This window comes from Eschrichtius robustus, chromosome 8 (assembly GCF_028021215.1).
Source record: "Eschrichtius robustus isolate mEscRob2 chromosome 8, mEscRob2.pri, whole genome shotgun sequence".
Classification (NCBI taxonomy): Eukaryota; Metazoa; Chordata; class Mammalia; order Artiodactyla; family Eschrichtiidae; genus Eschrichtius; species Eschrichtius robustus.
Window position 1 is genome coordinate 93,373,338 of NC_090831.1, and position 19,784 is coordinate 93,393,121.

Below are 19,784 nucleotides of genomic sequence, written 5' to 3' on the forward strand. Positions count from 1 at the left end.
TGCTACTTTCCTACCTAATAATATTACAAATTTACATTTCTCAGACTAACATACTACCAGAGAAGCAAGCAAACTGCCCACTACTTGGCGTAAACCATTACACTATTTTACATTATTAACACAGCTATCCAGGATAATGTTAATAATCTAAGGAGAAAAGTATACTTACTCAGTTATAAATTCAGGGTTTGTAAAGCTGAGGTTGGTTAAATGACCTTCAAGTTTAGAAGATTCATGCGTATTTAAGGCTGGAGTGGTCTTAGTGGCGAGTACAGCTCTTTTTTCATCTTTTTCAAGTGCTTTTCTCTTCCCACCATTTTGGAAATATTCTCTGCATACACTACAAGGCAAAATAAAGTTATATTTTAAAACAATAGGTATGAATATAATATAAAATGGGAAAATATTAACCTTTATTAATCAAAATGGGAAATTTTCAAATTATAGTGTCCTATTTTTAAAATGTCAAACAGAGGTAAATTTGAGCACCTGTAGCATTTTCAAATTTTGAAAATTACCATACAACAAAGCATGATCATAGATTATGTTTAAAAGTGTTTTTTCAGAAGTACAATGTGCCTGTATGTTTTGCTGAACTTTATTCTTAGCTAAAACATAAGTTCCTCCAGAAAAGCTTAGATAACTCTGTTATTCAGTGACAGAATCCAAAAAGAATAGTAGTCACAGTTAATTCTGAGCCAGCTCTGCTGGTAGTAGACAGTTGTTTTTCAGATCCCTCCTGGTTTATAAAAACAAAGTCACACATATATACACTAATATGTATAAAATAGATAACTAATAAGAACCTGCTGTATAGCACAGGGAACTCTACTTAGTGCTCTGTGTTGACCTAAATGGGAAGGAAATCCAAAAAAGCAAGATATATGTATACATATGGCTGGTTCACTTCGCTGTACAGTAGAAACTACCACAACATTGTAAAACAACTATACCCCAACAAAAAAATATATATATGTATAGTTATCACACAAAAGAGAAGCTCCATTAAACTATACCTAATTGCTGTTAAAAAAAAAAGTCACAAAATCAGGTTGCCAACATATTAAGAATCATGCTATTTGCTCTGAAAGAAGAGCATAAAAATCTGGTTAAGGTAAAAATGGTATCATATTATAAAGGTATACATTCAGAGAGAACAAAGGTTTCAACATAATAGTGATTTTTATAACACTTGGAAATTATTCCTGTCCATCAAGAGACCACTACCACTTGTCTCAATTCTTATAATATAAATGGATATTAAAACGCAGATTTTTCGAGATGTATTATTTCAAGCTCATTTAGTTTAGCCCATATCAGGTTGTTATCCGTAATCAGAAACTGATGACTGGCATTAAGATTAAACAATTTTCTTCATACCTAATACAATTTTAGGGTGAAAATAGTAGCGTACCATGCCTGGGTATGTAACAGGACAATAAACATGAACCACAGAATCAACTCAAAACACTTACTAGCTATTAAAGACAAGAAACTTAAAGGAAGAAAGACTGGTATGATCTGCCTCTGGCCCTTGAGCTTACAATATGACAGGAGATACGTACTTAGACAATTAACTGATATACTTATCAAAGCTTAAAGTGAATGTAAATGGAAACTAAACAAATTTTCTTTCTTTTTAGATTCTTAAACCACGTTATTATTCCATATAGCTCATACTCTGAACAAGCTAGACTATTTTTCTGCATAGACACTGCTTGGTGCAGTTTCAAAAACACATGGCTAGAGAAGAACTGAAAAATTAATTTAAAACTGATTTCTGCAAGTAGAACTATGGTGTCTAACGAAACAATGCCCATTTCTCCTCACACTTAAAGGATGCTATTAGTTCAATTTCAGTTTGTCTAAGTATCTATTAAAGACTTCTTTAACTTATCCTATGGAGATTTAATTTTAACTCAAATTATATACAGGAGTTGAAACTCATTTATCATTAATCAAACATTTATTAAGTACCTATCATGTGCCAGGCACATAGGTGATGGAAAAACAAATTGAAGAAGGCATTGCTGCCCTCAAGGACCTCAGACTAGTGAAGGAGACAAATAATTATATATTGGGTTGGCCAAAAACTTTGTTCGGGTTTCCAAAAGAAATTTTTGGCCAACCCAATAGTAAAGAAAATATAATTGATAAATACCTAACGCCCAATCTAAAATCAGTAGTATAAGCTGATTTTAGGAAGGTAAGTAGGAGTAAATCAGGCTAGGAAGAATGTTAGTTAAGGAGGAAAGTGCTTTCCTGGCAGAGAGAACAGCATGAGCAAAAGCATGGAAGAGAAAAGCAACATGGATCCCGCAGAGATAGACATCAGTTCAAGGCATGTGAAATTTAAACTGCCAGGCAGAAAATGGATGGATGGACTCAGGAGTGAAAAGGTCCTAAGGCCAACACACATATAGAGAGGAATGACAGCCACATGACACTGGAGAGGTAAGCAAACTTCAGATCATGCAAAACTGACAGGCCAATTTAGGAATGTGGCCTTTTTTAGAAATCTAATATAATGACAGAAATGGTTTAGTGGTTTCTTGGAGTGAGGGGTGGGCTGACTACAGAGGTGTACACTAGAGCTTTTTAGAGTCATGGAAAAGTTCTGTATCTAGACAGTGGTGATGGTTACATAAGTGTAAACAACTGTCATTACTCACTGAACTGTACGCTAGAATGGGTATATTTTATTGTATATTAATTAAACCTCAGTAAGGTTGATTGAAAAATATAGCCTGAATCACCTTGGAATTAATACTAAAAATAATACCTTTGTCATATAATATTTCACTAAGGCATGAAACACAAGGGTAAAGAGATTGCTTACCTTTCTATTAGGTGGAACCACAAAGAACTGCTGATATTCAATAGTTCTTGACCCACAAAAATTGCAATTTTATGTGGTTCAATCTCAATGTTACCTAGAGACTTGACTGCAAAATACTTAAAGGGCTAGAATTCCAGATACTCATAGGATAATAACTGCCATCTAAACCCCAATCTCCCTACAAAACTTCCAAAAAATATACAAATCATTAGGAAGAGCAAATAAAAGCACACACAGTTCACACCTATGGCATAACTAGGAAACAGGAATAGCACCTTATTTTACATGTAATTGGGGAAATAAAAATCTGAGGCCAACTGAGTTGGCTTTGGAGTTACCCAAAGTACAGAGTCAGATGAGGACTGTGTAAGAGAGGAAGGTATGATGGGGTCTTAGAGGTGGCACAGAAAAATAGATAATACCAGCTAAGGTTCACCACAGAGAGTCCAACTCTGAATGGAGAGATCTTAAGACTTATGGGACGTAGTGAAACAAAGCATTAAGCACAGGAAGACCAAAAGGAAAAAGTCTGGAAAGTATATGGGAAGGGCTGTCACCAAAGGTGAGAGCCCTGTGAAGATATTATTTCTGAGGGAGAAAGGAAGCACCTTGAAAAAAAGGGGTATCTCTGGAGGTGTGTTGATAAAGGGAAAGAATGAAGCAATTAAGAATAAGGAGCAAACTGACATAAGTTAAACCTGTTAAAAATTCATAAATCAGCCAAAAGAGGACAATATTTATTAAAGGAACTCCACTTTCATAGTTGTAGCAATCAAGCAAGGGTCTCTGGAATTAAGAAACAAAGCAAGCACCCAAACCTCTACCTATACCTCTAGAGACAGTCCAACATAAAAGACAAAACACATAAAAGAAATGTCCAATGAATCCAGCAATCATACAAGTTTTTATTAGAAGGGGAGAGAAAGATATCAAAATTTTTCAGTGGATGAAAATTCTCAAAAACGCAGAAAATAACAGCTATAAAAGAGAAAAAAATTGTAACATAACACTTCAATATTAATTATATATAATTAAGCAATGCAGATATGAAAAAACATTTCAAATTTGAAATTAAATAGAAAACTGAGGATAAAGAAGAACTACATAAATAGATATTCCATGAATATGGATAGGAAGACTCAATACTGTCACTATGTTAGCTCTTCCCAAATTGATTTATACATTCAACACAATCCCAATCAAAAGCAGAGCAAAATATCTTATAGATGAAACAAATGGATTCTAAAGTTTACATGGATAAGCAAAGGACCCAGAATAGCCAACACAATATTGAGGGAGATGAACAAAGTTGGAGGACTGACACCATCTGATTTTAAGACTTAATATAAAGCTATAACTATACTATTACTATTAGTAATCAAGGACAGTATGTTGTAGGCAGAACAATAGACAAACAGATTAATGGAACAGAAGAGAGAGCCCAGGTATAGATCCATGTAAATACATTCAACTGATCTTTGACAAAGGAGCAAAGGCAACACAGTGGAATAAAGACAGTCTTTTCAACAAATAGTGCTGGAACAACTGGATATCGACATGCCAAAAAATGAACCCTGACACAGACATTACACTCTTCACAAAAATTAACTCCAAATGGATCACAGAACTAAATGTAAAACACAAAACTCTAAAACTCTTAAGAGAGTTTTATAAATTTTTAGGAGAAAATCTAGATGACCTTGGGTGTTATATCTAAAAAGTCATTGCCAAATCTAAGTCACAATCCTTAAAAGAAAAAATTGAGAAGCTAGACTTAATTAAAATAAAAAACTTCTGCTGTGCAAAAGACAATGTCAATAGAATGAGAAAACAAGCCATAGACTAGGAGAAAATATTTTCAAAAGATATATCGAGTAAAAGACTGTTATCCAAAATATATGAAGGACCCTCGAAACTCAACATTATGAAAACAAACAACCTGATTAAAAAATGGGCAAAAGACCTAACAGACATGTCACTAAAGAAGGTACAGATATCAAATAAGCATAAGAAAAAGACGCTCCATATCACATGCCATCAGGGAAATGCAAATTAAAATAGCAATGAGATACTACTACACATTATTAGAATGACCGAAAACCAGAACACTAACACCACCAAACGCTGGTGAAGATGTGGAGCAACAAGAACTCTCATTCACTGCTAGTGGGAATGCAAAATGGTATAGTCACTTTGGAAGACAGGTAATTTCCCACAAAACTAAATATACTCTTCCTATATAATCTAGCAATCAAGTTTCATGGTATTTACCAAAAAGAGTTGAACACTTACTTCCACACAACAACCTGCACATGGATGTTTACAACAGTTTTTTTTTAAAGATTTATTATTTATTTATTTATTTATTTATTTATTTTTGACTGCTTCGGGTCTTAGTTGTGGCACGCGGGATCTTCGTTGAGGCATGTGGGATCTTTCATTGTGGCACACAGGCTTCTCCCTAGTTGTGGCGTTTGGGTTTTTTCTCTCTAGTTGTGGTGCACGGGCTCCAGAGAGCATGGGCTCTGTTGTTCGTGGCACGCAGGCTCTCTAGTGAGGCACTCGAGCTCAATAGTTGTGGTGCACAGGTTCAGTTGCCCCGTGGCATGTGGGATCTTAGTTCCCTGACCAGGGATCGAATCTGTGTCCCCTGCATTGTAAGGTGGATTCTTTATCATTGGACCACCAGGGAAGTCTCTACAGCAGTTTTGTTCATAACTGCCAAAATGTGGAAGCAACCAAGATATCCTTCAGTAGCTGAAAAGATAAACAAGCTGTGGTCCATCTAGACGATGGAATATTATTTACCACTAAAGAGAAATAAGCTATCAAGCCAAGAAAGACATGGTGGAACCTTAAATGCACATTATTAAGTGAAAGATGTCAATATGAAATGGTTAAATACCATAATTCCACCTATATACATTCTAGAAAAGGCAGAACTATGGAGACGGTAAAAAAGTCAGTGGTTGCTGGGTGCGGGGGGAAGTTGGGGGAAGAAGGAATTAACAGTTGGAGCACAGAGGATTTTTAGAGCAGTGAAACTGTTCTGTATGATACTATAATGGTGGATACTTGTCATTATATATTTATGAAAACCCATAAAATATATAATACCAAAAGTGAACCCTAATGTAAACTATAGACTTTGGATTCTAATGATGTGTCAGTGTGGGTTCATCAACTGTAACAAAGGTAGCACTATAGATGGATGTTGATAGTGATGTGACTGCCCATGTGGGGGGTCAGGGTGTATGGGAACTACCTGTATTTTCTGCTTAATTTTGCTGTGAACCTAAAACTGCTCTAAAAAAATAATGACTATTTGAAAGAAAAACAAAAACAAAAACACAGAATAGACATCATGTGCCTCCTGATGTAGTACCCTGAGAAGGATACAATATCACCTATGTGATATTCTTGCTAATAATATGCTTAACTTGAACCTAATCACAAAGAAACAACCATACAAATCCAAACTGAGACAGTCTGTAAAACTTTGACTTTACAAAATGTCCATGTCATAAAAGACCGAGAATTTTCCTAGATTAAAGAAGACCAAAGAGGAATAACAACTAAGTGCAATGATACACACTGAAGTATTCAGGAGCAAAAGTCTTGTGATTTCTGCAACTGACTTTCAAATGGTTCAATAGAGAGTGAAGGGAAAAGGCGAGGGGGGTGTGGGGGGGGGAGAAAAAGGGGAAACGATACAAAATGAGACTAAAATAGAGCAACTTTTTTTTTTTCAAAACTGAAGGAAAGAAAGTGTGAGTCAAGGATTTTATATCTAGCCAAGTTATGCATCTTGTGACAAAACTATAGAAAAATAGCTTTTGGTATGTAAGAACTCATAGAATATCACAGTTGCAAGATTATTAAAGCATGAACTTCATCTATGAGATGACTGGGAAATGTTGACGAAGAGGCTGGTAGAGAATAAAAAGCATTAAATGAATTAAAAAAGGACACTTTATCATGCTGAAGACCACAATTCCCAGTGAAGCCATGTACTACGTATCATAGCAGCCATCCTCACAAAGCAGAAACTCCATGAGATGCATGGAGAAACAGGCAAAACTAAAAACAGGGAACTTTAACATACCACTCTCAATCAAGTAAATGAACAATAAGTAAGGTTACAGAAGTCCTAAAGAGCATAATAAGGTTTATCTTATCACTACATAACAAACTTCACTCTCTATTCTTTTTCAAGTGCACATGGAATATTCACAAAAATTACCATATACATGTATTAGGCCACAAATAAAACTACAGTAAGAGCCATAGGAAAAATAATACAGACAAAATCATCCAATCTCAATGCAATAAGGCTAGAACTAATAACAAAACAAAAAATTCATTTCACCTGCAAATTTTTTTAAAAATTAAATAACTCTGGAGTCAAAGGCAGAGTACTAATAAAAATCACAGAACTTCTAAAAAACAATAACAAAACCACCACAGGTCAGAATCTAAGAAATGCACTAAAACAGTGACCTGAGGAAAATTCAGACCTTTAATATTTATATCAATACAAATGAAAGAATCAAAATAAATAAAATAAATATCCAACTCAAAGGATTAGGGGAAAAAAGTAAACAAACCAAAAAAAGGGAGTAAGATATTAATGTTAGGAAAAAACAGAACCAACAAATAAATACATAAACTGGTTCTTTAATTTGCATAACTTTATACAAATAAAGCTGAAAACTTAGATGAAACATGATTTTTCTAGGTAAGTATACTAAATATAGGATATAGGAATATAGGAAAATTTATTAAACTTGACTCTTGATTACTGGTAGAATTAATAAACTGCAGTTAATTTTGCAGTTAAATTGCAAAATTTAAACAAAACCAAAATTCATAGATGAAATAAGAGAAAGTTATCAAAGAGTTGCTTCAGCAAAAAGCATCAGTATCCACTGAGGAATTCTACCAAGGCTTCAAAAACCAGATAACCCCTGTATTTATCAAGCTTTTAATTTTCTGTAACTCAGGATGTTTTGATATCTGGGAGGGCCTTACAGACCCAGGGAGAAACTGCCTCTCCCAAGGCTAGCTAATTCCTAAAGATAATAAACAACTTACTTGGGAGCACGCCTCTCATGTGCAACCCAACCATTTCCTTTATTTAACTCTCACACAAGTCCATGTTTCCCATACCCTAAATTAACCCAGGTCCAGGTACCAGACAGTTAGGGACAGCTCCTATGTTCCAAAGCCCACCAAAATTATTCAAACTAGCCAGTCCTATACTGTTTACCCTGCTTTGCCTTTCCCATGTAAACCCTATAAAGGATCAGGTCTATTTTTTCCCCTCTCTCCTGCTTCTGCCTCCTGACCAAATGTGGTGCTTCCCTGTGTGACATGGCATACCCCCTTCTCTCAGGACATGTAAGTAATAAATTCTTTCAATGGCAATGACCTCTCCATGCCATCACTCAGTCACCTCTATAAATAAAACACACAAGTACAAATTAGGCAACGCCAAAACTATTTAAACAGTTCCAGACCATATAAACAAAGGAAAATTTTCTAAAGTCATTTTTTATGGAGCAAATACAATGATAATTAGGTGTGAAAATGTCTACCAAAAATACAGAAATATAAAATACAAAATACAAAAATAAATATCAATGTAAAATATGAAATAAAATTTTAACAAACAGAATCAAACATGACCAAGGAGTATGTATCTCAGGAATATGAGGATTATTCAATATAAAAAATCCTTCCATATAATTCACTATATTCACAAATCAAGGAGAAAACTTATTCATTTCCATAGATGCTGAAAGGACATTCAACAATATCCAACAGCTATTCCTAATAAAATCAATCAATCAATCAGAGCTTGGTGAATACTTCCTAACAGTTAAATTGTATCTATATATCAGCCAAAAAAGCCAGCAACTTATATAATGGGGACATACCACACACATCACTGAATGAGTAAAACATAGCTAATGCAATAGACAAGAGAAAAATAATTAGTCAAATGAATTGGAGAGAAAGAAATAAAACTCTATGTATACACAGATATGATAATATACCTAGAGAATCCAAAAGAATCAATCACAAAGTAATCCAAACAGTAAGAGAATTCAGTAAAACAGGATGTAAAACATACAAAAATCAAAAGCCTCCACATGTATACAAACAATAGCCTGTTAGGATATACAATGGAAGGAAAGATTTCATCTATAATAGCAACAAATGATAAAGTACCTAGGAATCAACATAATAAGAAATGTGCATAATCACTATACAGAAAACCTTAAAACACGACTGAAAATTCAAAAGTGGACTAGAACAAATGGAAGGATATGTAACTTTTTCATGGATACAATGATTCAACATTATAAAAATTCCACTTTTCTCCAGTTATTAAAAAATTTAATGTAATCCCAATAACATACAAACTTTAAAAAATTTAGTTAGACCAGTTGATTCTAAAGTACATATGGAAAAAAAAAAACAACAAGAATAACCAAGAAAATCCTGAGAAAGAAGAATGGTGGTGGGGAGGTGGAAGAATGTTATAGAATAGCATGGATTAAATGATATAGACAAGGAATCATTACAGGAAGTCCTAAAACATAACCAATTATGTGGGGAAACTTGGTATATCACGTAAGTATATGTCAAATCACTGTAGAAAAGGTAGACCTTTTCATAAATGATGTTGGAGAAATAAAAAACTATTGGGGGGGGTTAGATCTATACTTTGCAACAAACACTGGAATGAATTCCAAGGAGGTCAGAGATCTAAATGTAAAAAAAAAATGATTACCATAAAAGTACTACAAGAAAACATGAGTGAATTTCTAATAGGAATTCCTACAGTCTGGGAATCAGAAAAGCTTTTCTAAGACAACTGGAATCTGGAAGCAATAAAAGAAGAGACAGATATATCTGATTACGTGAAAACAAAAACCTTCTGCATGGCAAAACAAAAACTTGCATGGCAAAAGATACAAACTCAAAGAAAAAGGGCACATATCTCTAAATTATATAAAGAGCTCTAAAAAAAATCAAGAAAAAAGGGACCAAAAACCATTAGGAAAAAAAGCATCAAAAACACAAACACATAATTCACAGAAAAAAAAGGCAAATATTTCCTAAGTATATGAAAACGTACTCAACATCATTCATAAGAGACACGTAAACTAAAATCACACAGAGATATCAATTCCCATCTATCAGACTGGCAAAAATTCAACAGGTAGGCAACATACTCTGTTGGTTAAGATTTTGGAGAAACAGGTATTGTCATTTTTGCTCATGGAATTAAATGATATAACGTCTATGGAGGGTGATGTGGCAAAATCCAACAAAATCACACATGCATTTACTCTTTTACTCTGCAATTCCACGTCTACAAATCTACAAAGATACAATGCCAAAAATACAAAATGAATATGCACAAGGTTATTCATTACAGCACTATTTGTAACAGAAAAAGCTTGTATGTAACTTAACAAAATGAGGAAGACATCTATATACTTGTGATGGTCACTTTATGTGTCAACTTGACTGGGCTACGGGGTGCCTAAATATCTGGTCAAACATTCTGAGTATTTTTGTCAGGACGTTTCTGGATGAGACTAACATTTAAATGGGTAGACTGAGTAAAGCAGATTATCCTTCTTAATGAGGGTAGGCTGTATCCCACCACTTGAAGGTCTGCATAAAACAAAAAAGCTGACCCTCCCCAGAGTATGCGAGATTCTTCTTGCCTGACTGCCTTTGAACTGGAACACTGAATTTTTCCTGCCTTCAGACTCAAACTGAAACAGCAGCTCTTCCTGGGTCTCGAGCCTGCTGGCCTCAGGATAGGAATTACACCATTGGTTTGGTTCTCCTGGGTCTCTGGCATGTCAACTCATCCTGCAGATGTTGGGACTTGTCAGCCTTCACAAACACATGAGCCAATTCTCTGGAGAACCCTGATTAATACAATATCAAATAGAATGATCTCCATGACATAATATTAAGTAAAAATGAAATGTACAAAAGAGAGTATATGACATGTACCACTTGAAGAGATAAGACAGGATGGATACATGTATATACATTGTATGAATTTGCTTATTTCTGCAAAAAGGAGAAACAAGAAACAAATGAAGAAAATGGAAGGGGGCCTATTCTGAGTATACCTTTTTGTAAAGTTTTGACTTTTTTTTTTAATAGCTACTTTATTTATTTATTTATTTTTAGCTGTGTTGGGTCTTCGTTTCGTGCGAGGGCTTTCTCTAGTTGCAGCAAGCACGGGCCACTCTTCATTGTGGTGCGGGAGCCACTCTTCATCGCGGTGCGCGGGCCTCTCACTATCGCGGCCCCTCCCGTTGCGGGGCACAGGCTCCAGACGCGCAGGCTCAGCAGTTGTGGCTCACGGGCCCAGTTGCTCCGCGGCATGTGGGATCTTCCCAGACCAGGGCTTGAACCCGTGTTCCCTGCATTAGCAGGCAGATTCTCAACCACTGCGCCACCAGGGAAGCCCCAAGTTTTGACTTTTGAACCATGTAAATGCCTTATATTCCCTCAGATTAAAAGAAAATAAGAAAAAAGCCCATAAAACAAAGTAAAGTGAAACTAACTGCAAAGTAAATTGGTAACATAACCATACACAAAAGAATTGTTTCAAGTCACTTTTAAACACAGTATTGTGACCCTTAGTGAGATATGTTCTAAAGACGAAAGAACTAACTGCAAAGAAATCTTAAACTTCACTCAGTTGATTGTTAGAAGTAGAATTGGTACTGTAATTTTGAAACCATTTTATGTGAACTATAGAACAAAGCAAATATGTTGATGTCATTCCAAACTAAGTCCTTCAGAGTAACAGAAGAGATAATATACAAATATAAAACAAAGAAGTTAGGCAAAAAACCTGTAATGTTACATTTGAATAGTAAATATCAATTATGAATTTAAGACTATATATATTTCTGTTCAGTGAAAAATTCTAGAAGGAAGGACACCCCAGAAGCATATCTAGTGCCCAGATCTTAATTTCTATTTCTCACTACAAGAAACTAAGGCTCCTTGATTGTAGGTCTTGACTTGGAAGGTAAAGCTTATCTTGTAGTAGATAGCAAGAAGTGCTCAAAGGTGATGTCAGAACCAAGAAGCCAGCTTTGAAGAGGCTCCCACTGGCTAAATACGGATTAATTTGAAGACAGACACACACACACAAATCAAAGACTGATGGAAAAAGTGAATCCAGGAGCCTACAGTGATATTCCAAAAACAAACAGACAAAACCCACCAAAACCAAACCAACCAACCAAACAACAACAAAACCACAACTCATCTGTCACAATTGGAATTGACTATTACACCAACTCCTTACTCCGAAAATTGCTAATTAAACAGAAAGAATTACATGTATATGTTTATTTTTACCTAGCCTTTCCAGAAAACATGTAATCATTCCCTGTTCATAAGGGAAAGTTTTTATTTACAGAAGAATGACCGCTAATAAATGCAACGAATGATACAATTAAAAAAATCATTTTACCACCCCAAATTTATTTAATAAATGGAGTAAACCTGCTAGTTGAAAGATTGTTGGGAGACAGGATTGATCCACAAGCCAAAAATGTCACTCTACGTATGACTTGCTAATTACAAAGGGAAAACATAAGTTTACAATGGAAGGATCTAGTAGTTACCACCTTAACCAAATGGCAAAATTTAGCATCTCTAATAGTGGAATAACCTGACAATAAGAACTTGCTAATGTGTTGCAATGTGAAGTATGCAGTTTCACCTAATAAATATTTTGGCAAAAAATCTGGGACCTGAATCAACACTTTAGACTCAACGTTCAGTTTATAAGAAATAAAGGAGACTGAGGAAGTAGTTAAATGGCACCATGATAAAACAATCAAATAAATCCAAAACAAAGACACAAAGCTAGTTTTGGATTAGGATACAGATAATCACAACAGACCCCTGGTTGTGCTATAACTAGGAAAAAAGAAAAAAACCTACACAATCTAAAAAATAATGTATTAAAAAGAAATCAAGAGAACTGAGTATGCAAAGAGGTCTAATGGAAGGGACCACAGGCACTTTGTGCATTTGCTGAAAAGGAGCATGAATGGTGAAGGATCAAGCCTTCCAAGGTAGAGGAATTTTGTTCGACTGAAGGAAAAGCAGCAGAGCTTTCAATGGCTGCTTAGAATGGAGTGACACACTGGAAACTTGAAGAAACCCAAATGCAGAGATTGTTCACCCCATTCTCCTGCCTTCCCCCCACAGGTCTTTTTTCAAGTAAGAAAAAGGTGGGGGAGGGGGGAGCACTGGAGACTTGGGAGTGGGACTAAAAAAGCAAAGAAAATTCTCTGCACTCTTCCATGGGCTTAGGTCCCAGAGTCCTGCTACAGGTTGGTACCTGTAATATACACAGAACAGGACTCACTCTCAAGGCATTTGAAGCCAGATGTGAACTGAAACTATCTAAAGTGGTAATCCAGCTTCAACCCAGCCTAACTCCTGATGAGATCAAAGTGTTCAATCTCTTATCCCAGCTGCCTATCAGAGAAAAAACCATGCCCTCTCTGGGAAAATAATATTTACCCCAGTCTCTTCTAAACATAATGCCAGTATATATGGGTTGGCCAAAAGTTCGTTCGGGTTTTTCTGTAAGCTGTTATGGAAAAACCCGAACAAACTTTTTTGGCCAACCCAGTGTATTTTTAAAAATTACCAGACATACAATGCAGCAGAAAAAAATGATCCATAACCAAAAGAAAAAACAGCCAAAAGAAACAGAACCACAGATTAATTTTATGTTGGAATAAGCTGACAAGGACTTAAAATAACTATTATAAATTATTTTAATAGAGAAAAATATTAACTGAATAGATGAAAATATGGAGAACTTCAATAGAAAAATGAAATCTTTAAAGAAGAGCCAAATTATTATAGAAAAATTAAGTAAAATGATATCTTGGAAACATCTCTTTTGGTAACTGATAGAAGGCCAAAAAGAAAAATCAGTAAGGATATATAGAATATTTGAACAATGCTACTAATCACCTCAAACCAACAATCACAAAATACATAATGTGGTATATTTTACAAATCAACTGACATTTCTCTAAAAACAATGTTAGGGAAAACAAAAACAATAACCTAAAAAATTTAACCATCAAAGCACAAGCCTTGATTTAGGAGAAAAAAATTATAAAGTATGTTATGGGGACAATAACAAAAATCTGAATTTTATGCACTAGATATTTTAGGAAATTACTGTTAATCGTCTTAATGTGTTTATAGTATTGTGGTTATGTAGGAGATGGAGATGAAATGTCATGTCATCTGCAATTTACTCTCAAATGGTTCAGGAAATGGTGTGTTTATATGTTCCTCTGTGTGGAGAGTTAGAAAAGGCAAATTCTTTTATTAAACATACAACTATAACTTTATATTGTGTTTTGTTTCTAATTTAAATACTTCATATTACAAATATAATTTTACTAATTTTTAGAAGGAAATCTTATGTATAATTCTTCAAGCTGAACAGTCAACAAAATCTCAGCAAGGTAATGTCAGTAAGACTTATTTCACACATCAAATTCCTCTAAAGTTTTTAGTATAACTACTGGAAGCGAACTTTTGTCAAACCCCTTTTAAAGCTGATTTTAGCTTTTCAGAGTGACACTGCTCTCTTAGAACTGTCAACAGGGAAAGGAAATACATATAACCCAAGTTAGAACTACAGATAACTCATTTCAAAATTCAATATTGCTTTGAAGCCTTTTTTCCCAACCTAGTTTTAAGTTTAAAGTAAAGACACTATAAAACTTCTCTTGGGATTACTTTCCATAGTAAAATCTTTTTACCATATTTTGCCACTGTTCTTTTTCAGCAGTTTGACCTAAATTCTTATTAATGTTCTTTTTCAGCAGTTTGACCTAAAAATGACCTCTTTCAGAACACATGTAGATACAAAAACTATTGATAAAAACACAAATGTGAGGAAAAAGAAAGAAGAGTGAAGTGTGAGGCATATTCATTATTCAAGTGGAAGGTACAAGCAAATGCTCCTATGAGAATACCACATATCAAAGTGGTATTTGAAATAAAGTCTGAGAGCTTGCCTGATGTATTGGAATACTAATTTAAAAGCAGTGCTGCTAAGAGCAAAGAATGCTGGTCTTAAATAGCGATGGTACTGACTTCCTGATTGGATTACATTATTACTTTGTATCACAAGGGAAATATTTGGCTCAGTAGTATGCATCAATTTGCGTTTCTTAGCTTGAAGGAGAAATGTATACTTTGTAGAATAGTCACATTTATAACCATTTTTCCTCTAGAAAAAGCAAAAAAAAAAACCCAAACATTTTAATCCCAAGCATCTCATTTCTTATTATTCTGGCTCCTTCCTTTAGTTCAACTCCACAATTCTTTGGCTCCACAATCCATTGATAATAACAATCTTTTCACTGTTCCTCACCTACCTCACATTTTCAGCTCACTTCTTACATATCATCATAATCACCACCATGTATACATCACCATCTCCCCTGCTCCTCTCTTAAGTCATTATACTCATTTGAGCAGTAATCCTACCACACCGTCTGTCCATTCACTCTCTCCTTCTCCAAGAGAACTGTTTCACTATAACTTTGTGCCTTAATTACTGTAGCAGCTTCCTAACTGGTTTCCTTACTAACATCCTTGCCTTTTCTATAGTCTATCTTAACACTACAATTAGTTCTTAAAAATCACTGACACATTTCAAAAGATTAATAAGATCCTGTTACTTCTTCTTAGAACACTTAATGACTTCGCATCTCATGCAGAATAAAGGCCAATGTCTTTACCATGGTCCACAAGATCCTACAAAATCTAGCTGTTTGTTATCTTATTTTCTATCACTCTCCCCTTCTCATTCTGTTCTAGCCACACTGGTCTCCTTGTTGTTTCTGAAACATGCCAGCAAGCTCCTGTCTCAAGGCCTCTGGACTTGTTAAGGCTTGCTCTCTTACTTCCTTCATGTCTTTTACACATCACTTTAGTGAGGCCTTCTCTGTCTACCCTATTTAAAATTGTTTTATTTCTCCTTGCTTTATTTTTCTCACAGCACTTACCATTATCTGACCTAGTGTATATTTGACTTATGTATTGTTTCTTGCTTCTAACCCTCACTAGCATGTAAGTTCAGTGAGAGCAAGGATTTTATCTGTTTGGTTGAGTGCTATACTCACAGTGCCTATGATGTGACTGGTACACAGTCGACAATCATTTAAATTTATTTATTAAATGAATAAATAAAAGAATGAAGTAAAATACATATTTTTCTCTGGATTATTTGTTGAATAAATGAAATAGGCACTATTACATAACTTTTAAATGAAATCAAAACAGAAACTTTGAATAAAAAATAATTGAAATGAAATATAAACCTAAAGTTACCATAAACTTATTGTCCAAGCAGAAAGATAATGTTTTGTTTTCTGGGAAGTGATTTTTAAATTCAGTCAATATACAAATTCATTCTTATTATTTCACCACTTGAGAGAAATGATCAGCAGTATTCCATTTTCAAATGTTTTTAAAATTAGAAGCTCTGCTATGAGAAAATAAACATTATCCAAAGTCAATATAAGTGCTGGAATACCCTGAACCACATATAAAAATTCAGGATTTGGAAACTTTTAAGATGTTTTCAGCTTTAAAGAATTGAAAGTATTCATTTTTACTTGAATCCAAATATAATTGTCTAAAGAAATTTCTATACTATAACTTATTAATGATGAGTCAAGTGCTAAATCTCATATTTTAAATGTACCAATGCTTAATTAAACATATTAAATGTATTTAAAGTTATACATTTAAAAAGTTGAAACAAAGAAATTTAAGTTATATCAAAGAAAAACATTTTGATTAAAAAAAGGTGAATGAAATAAACAGAGAGAAAGTGAGGCAATGGGGAGAAGCTATTTAAAAGACATCATCTGTTTTAAAACATTTCTATTTTGGTACAATGAATCATATACGGAATTATTTAGACTTAAGAATTTAAATAATACATTAGAAACCAAAAATGTTAGTTCATAAAAACACTCACCTACAACACCATTCAATACGACCTTCGCCCTCACAAGTTTTTGCCCAATGATTATCTGCCAAATTTTTCATTGCAACAGCATATTCACAAAGTGTTTCCTCATCCTCACAATGTTCTCGCCAGATCTTATCAAAATCTCCCACTAAAAACAAGGAAAAAAATAAAGTTGACTTAAAATACGTCAGGCTCTTAAAAGCTTCAGCATAATCTACAATTATTTAAAGATGAATAAAAGCAAACTCATGAAGTAAAATTCCATGAAGTTTAAACTTCATAATTTTCGAAGTTCCTTTATGCAAATAGATTCATCATTTTAACCATGATGATTTGATAACCAAATAAATTTTACCATTTTAAACAGATGGATTTGTGAAGCTGAATAAAACTAATAAATATAAGTAGACATATACAAGTTATCAATTTATAAACCAAAAACATCCTGGTAGGGGACAAGTATGGCTGGGCATTCAAACATTAATTGTCCTGCTACCATTGGGCAATATGACCTTGCAGCAACAGAGAAGCCACTTAATCCTTCTTCTTGTATGTTATTTTCTTGGATCTCTACAAATTTATCAGTTTTCTATATTAAAAGGGGTTGATAGGTGAGATGGCAACATAAATTAGCATGCAAGTTAAATGGCTGTGTATTGATACACTTGGACTTGCTGTAGGCATACACTTAAAAAATTATAATCCTAGTGCAAAAACATTGCTAGAGAAATTACCTTGGAAACCTCTCCAAAGTTTTGAGTCTTTATAAGATGAATAAAAATTATAAGCTGACTACATTATCTGGCCACAGCATTACTTCCAGCTACTACCTTTTTTCTTTTTAAATTAGATCAGTCATCATATTTAATTTGAAAAATCAATGTGAGTTCTGATAAAGAAAGGTATGAATATGCCACAGCCAAATAAATAACATTTACATAATTGTAAAGGTAAAAGAGTAAACAAAAATTATCAAGTTGGCTTCAATCAATGTTCTTAGACATAAATTGTTTAGTGACAGAATAAACTTAAAAACATAAACACAACAACCAAATTTGGGGATGGTAATTATAGTCAAGTTCTTTCCCCAGGTGAGACAATTAGATTCCAGTATTTAAGAGTTGGGTTTTTTTTAACAGAAAAGGAATTATAATAGTTCAAAGTTAACAACACTTATCTATTCAAAATTTGAAAAACTTTACTGGTTATTTTAAGCACTTAGCCCAGCACGTACTGAGTTGAAAACCAAACTATTAGCCTTCTAGTTTGACCAATACCAGAAAGAGCAATAAGGGTACAAACATGCCCTCACACACACATTGCTCAGTTAAGATGAATATGTATCAGTCTCAGCCTTGGTCTGAATATTGACTTTAAACCCCAAAAGGATGAAAAGCTTTCTCTTTTTTCATGGTTATGTTCTTATACAATAATATTTTCATTAATCACTAATATTTGTGTAGTGACAGGGCTCTCAATTTGTTATACAGCAGGTTGGCAATAACTGTCCACTGAAAACAAGCAGGCAAACAAATTTTTCTACATTCTCAAAGAAAAACCCCTCAGTTTTGGTAACATCTTTCAGATGTAGTTATTTATCAAGTATCTAAGTAGGACTACAGGAAGTAAAGTCTTTGAAACAAATATTTTGATTAATGATACTTTAATAAACCTATGATGTTCATAAGACTATTCCTGACTTTACTCATCAGACTTGATGTCAAATGATTCATTAAGGTACAGTATTATTTTAAAGGTGCTTTATCTTTTTTTTGAGATGGATATTGTCAACTCTAAAAGGTCCATTGTTTGAATATGTAAGTTTCACTGTCTTATGTAATGTACATATCATAAATACATAAATTTACTATATTTTCTGGTAATATAAGTCATTCAAACAAAAGTTCTATGATCAAATACGTTTGGGAAGGGCTTCCCTGGTGGTGCAGTGGCTGAGAATCTGCCTGCCAATGCAGGGGACACGGGTTCGAGCCCTGGTCTGGGAAGATCCCACATGCCGCGGAGCAACTAGGCCCGTGAGCCACAACGACTGAGCCTGCGCGTCTGGAGCCTGTGCTCCGCAACAAGAGAGGCCGCGATAGTGAGAGGCCCGCGCACCATGATGAAGACTGGCCCCCGCTCGCCGCAACTAGAGAAAGCCCTCGCACAGAAACGAAGACCCAACACAGCCAAAAATAAATATAAAAATAAATAAATAAAATAAATAAAAATGCAATAAAATTTAAAAAAAAATACGTTTGGGAAAAGCTATGTTTAACATACTTAAACAGATTTCCTTTTTTTAAGACTTCTTAGTTTAGATTCTACAGAAGGAACAACTTAAGACAAGGACCTGGGTTCAAGTAGTCTATTTAGGAGGGAACCCTATGAAACAGGAGTGAGGGAGTGGGAGAACAAGTTAAGGGAGGAGAAAATGCTAATACAAGGGTGCATTATTGAGGCTGCTGCTGTGGGCAACACAGAAGTATACAGAAAGCCTCTGGAATTGTATACCGAAAGGATGGGAGGCTGGACCATTTATCTATCAGTTACTATCCCCCGTTAACTGAAGGTTGTTAACAACCTGTACCTCTAGTCTATACTTAGGCACTGAAAAAGGGGATGCCCTCAGTGGGCTCCATCAGTGTTGGAAAAAGGTGAAAAGTAGAAAAGAAAGCAACACACATTTAAAATGGGACTCTGTCGGGGCTGAGTGCCTCTGGGCTCACAGTGTTTGTCCACCACACCCCAGGACCAATGGTATGCTATGTGAGCTGCCAAAGGCATCTACTATAAATTCTCAGAGTCCTTACTATGACATGTATACTGTGAAACTCAATTTACTCTAGAATTATT

The 19,784-nt window shown here is 34.6% G+C and overlaps 1 protein-coding gene across 1 annotated transcript in view; it reads right to left on the reverse strand.

Moving 5' to 3' along the window:
- SAMTOR (S-adenosylmethionine sensor upstream of mTORC1) overlaps nucleotides 1-19,784 on the reverse strand; it is a 79,854-nt gene that overhangs the window by 48,051 nt on the left and 12,019 nt on the right. The window contains exons 2-3 of the mRNA XM_068550054.1: nucleotides 16,935-17,076; nucleotides 170-340 (exon numbers count right to left, since the gene is read on the reverse strand). Coding sequence (XP_068406155.1) covers nucleotides 170-340; nucleotides 16,935-17,076 — 313 coding nt within the window. The remainder of the gene's footprint in view (nucleotides 1-169; nucleotides 341-16,934; nucleotides 17,077-19,784) is intronic.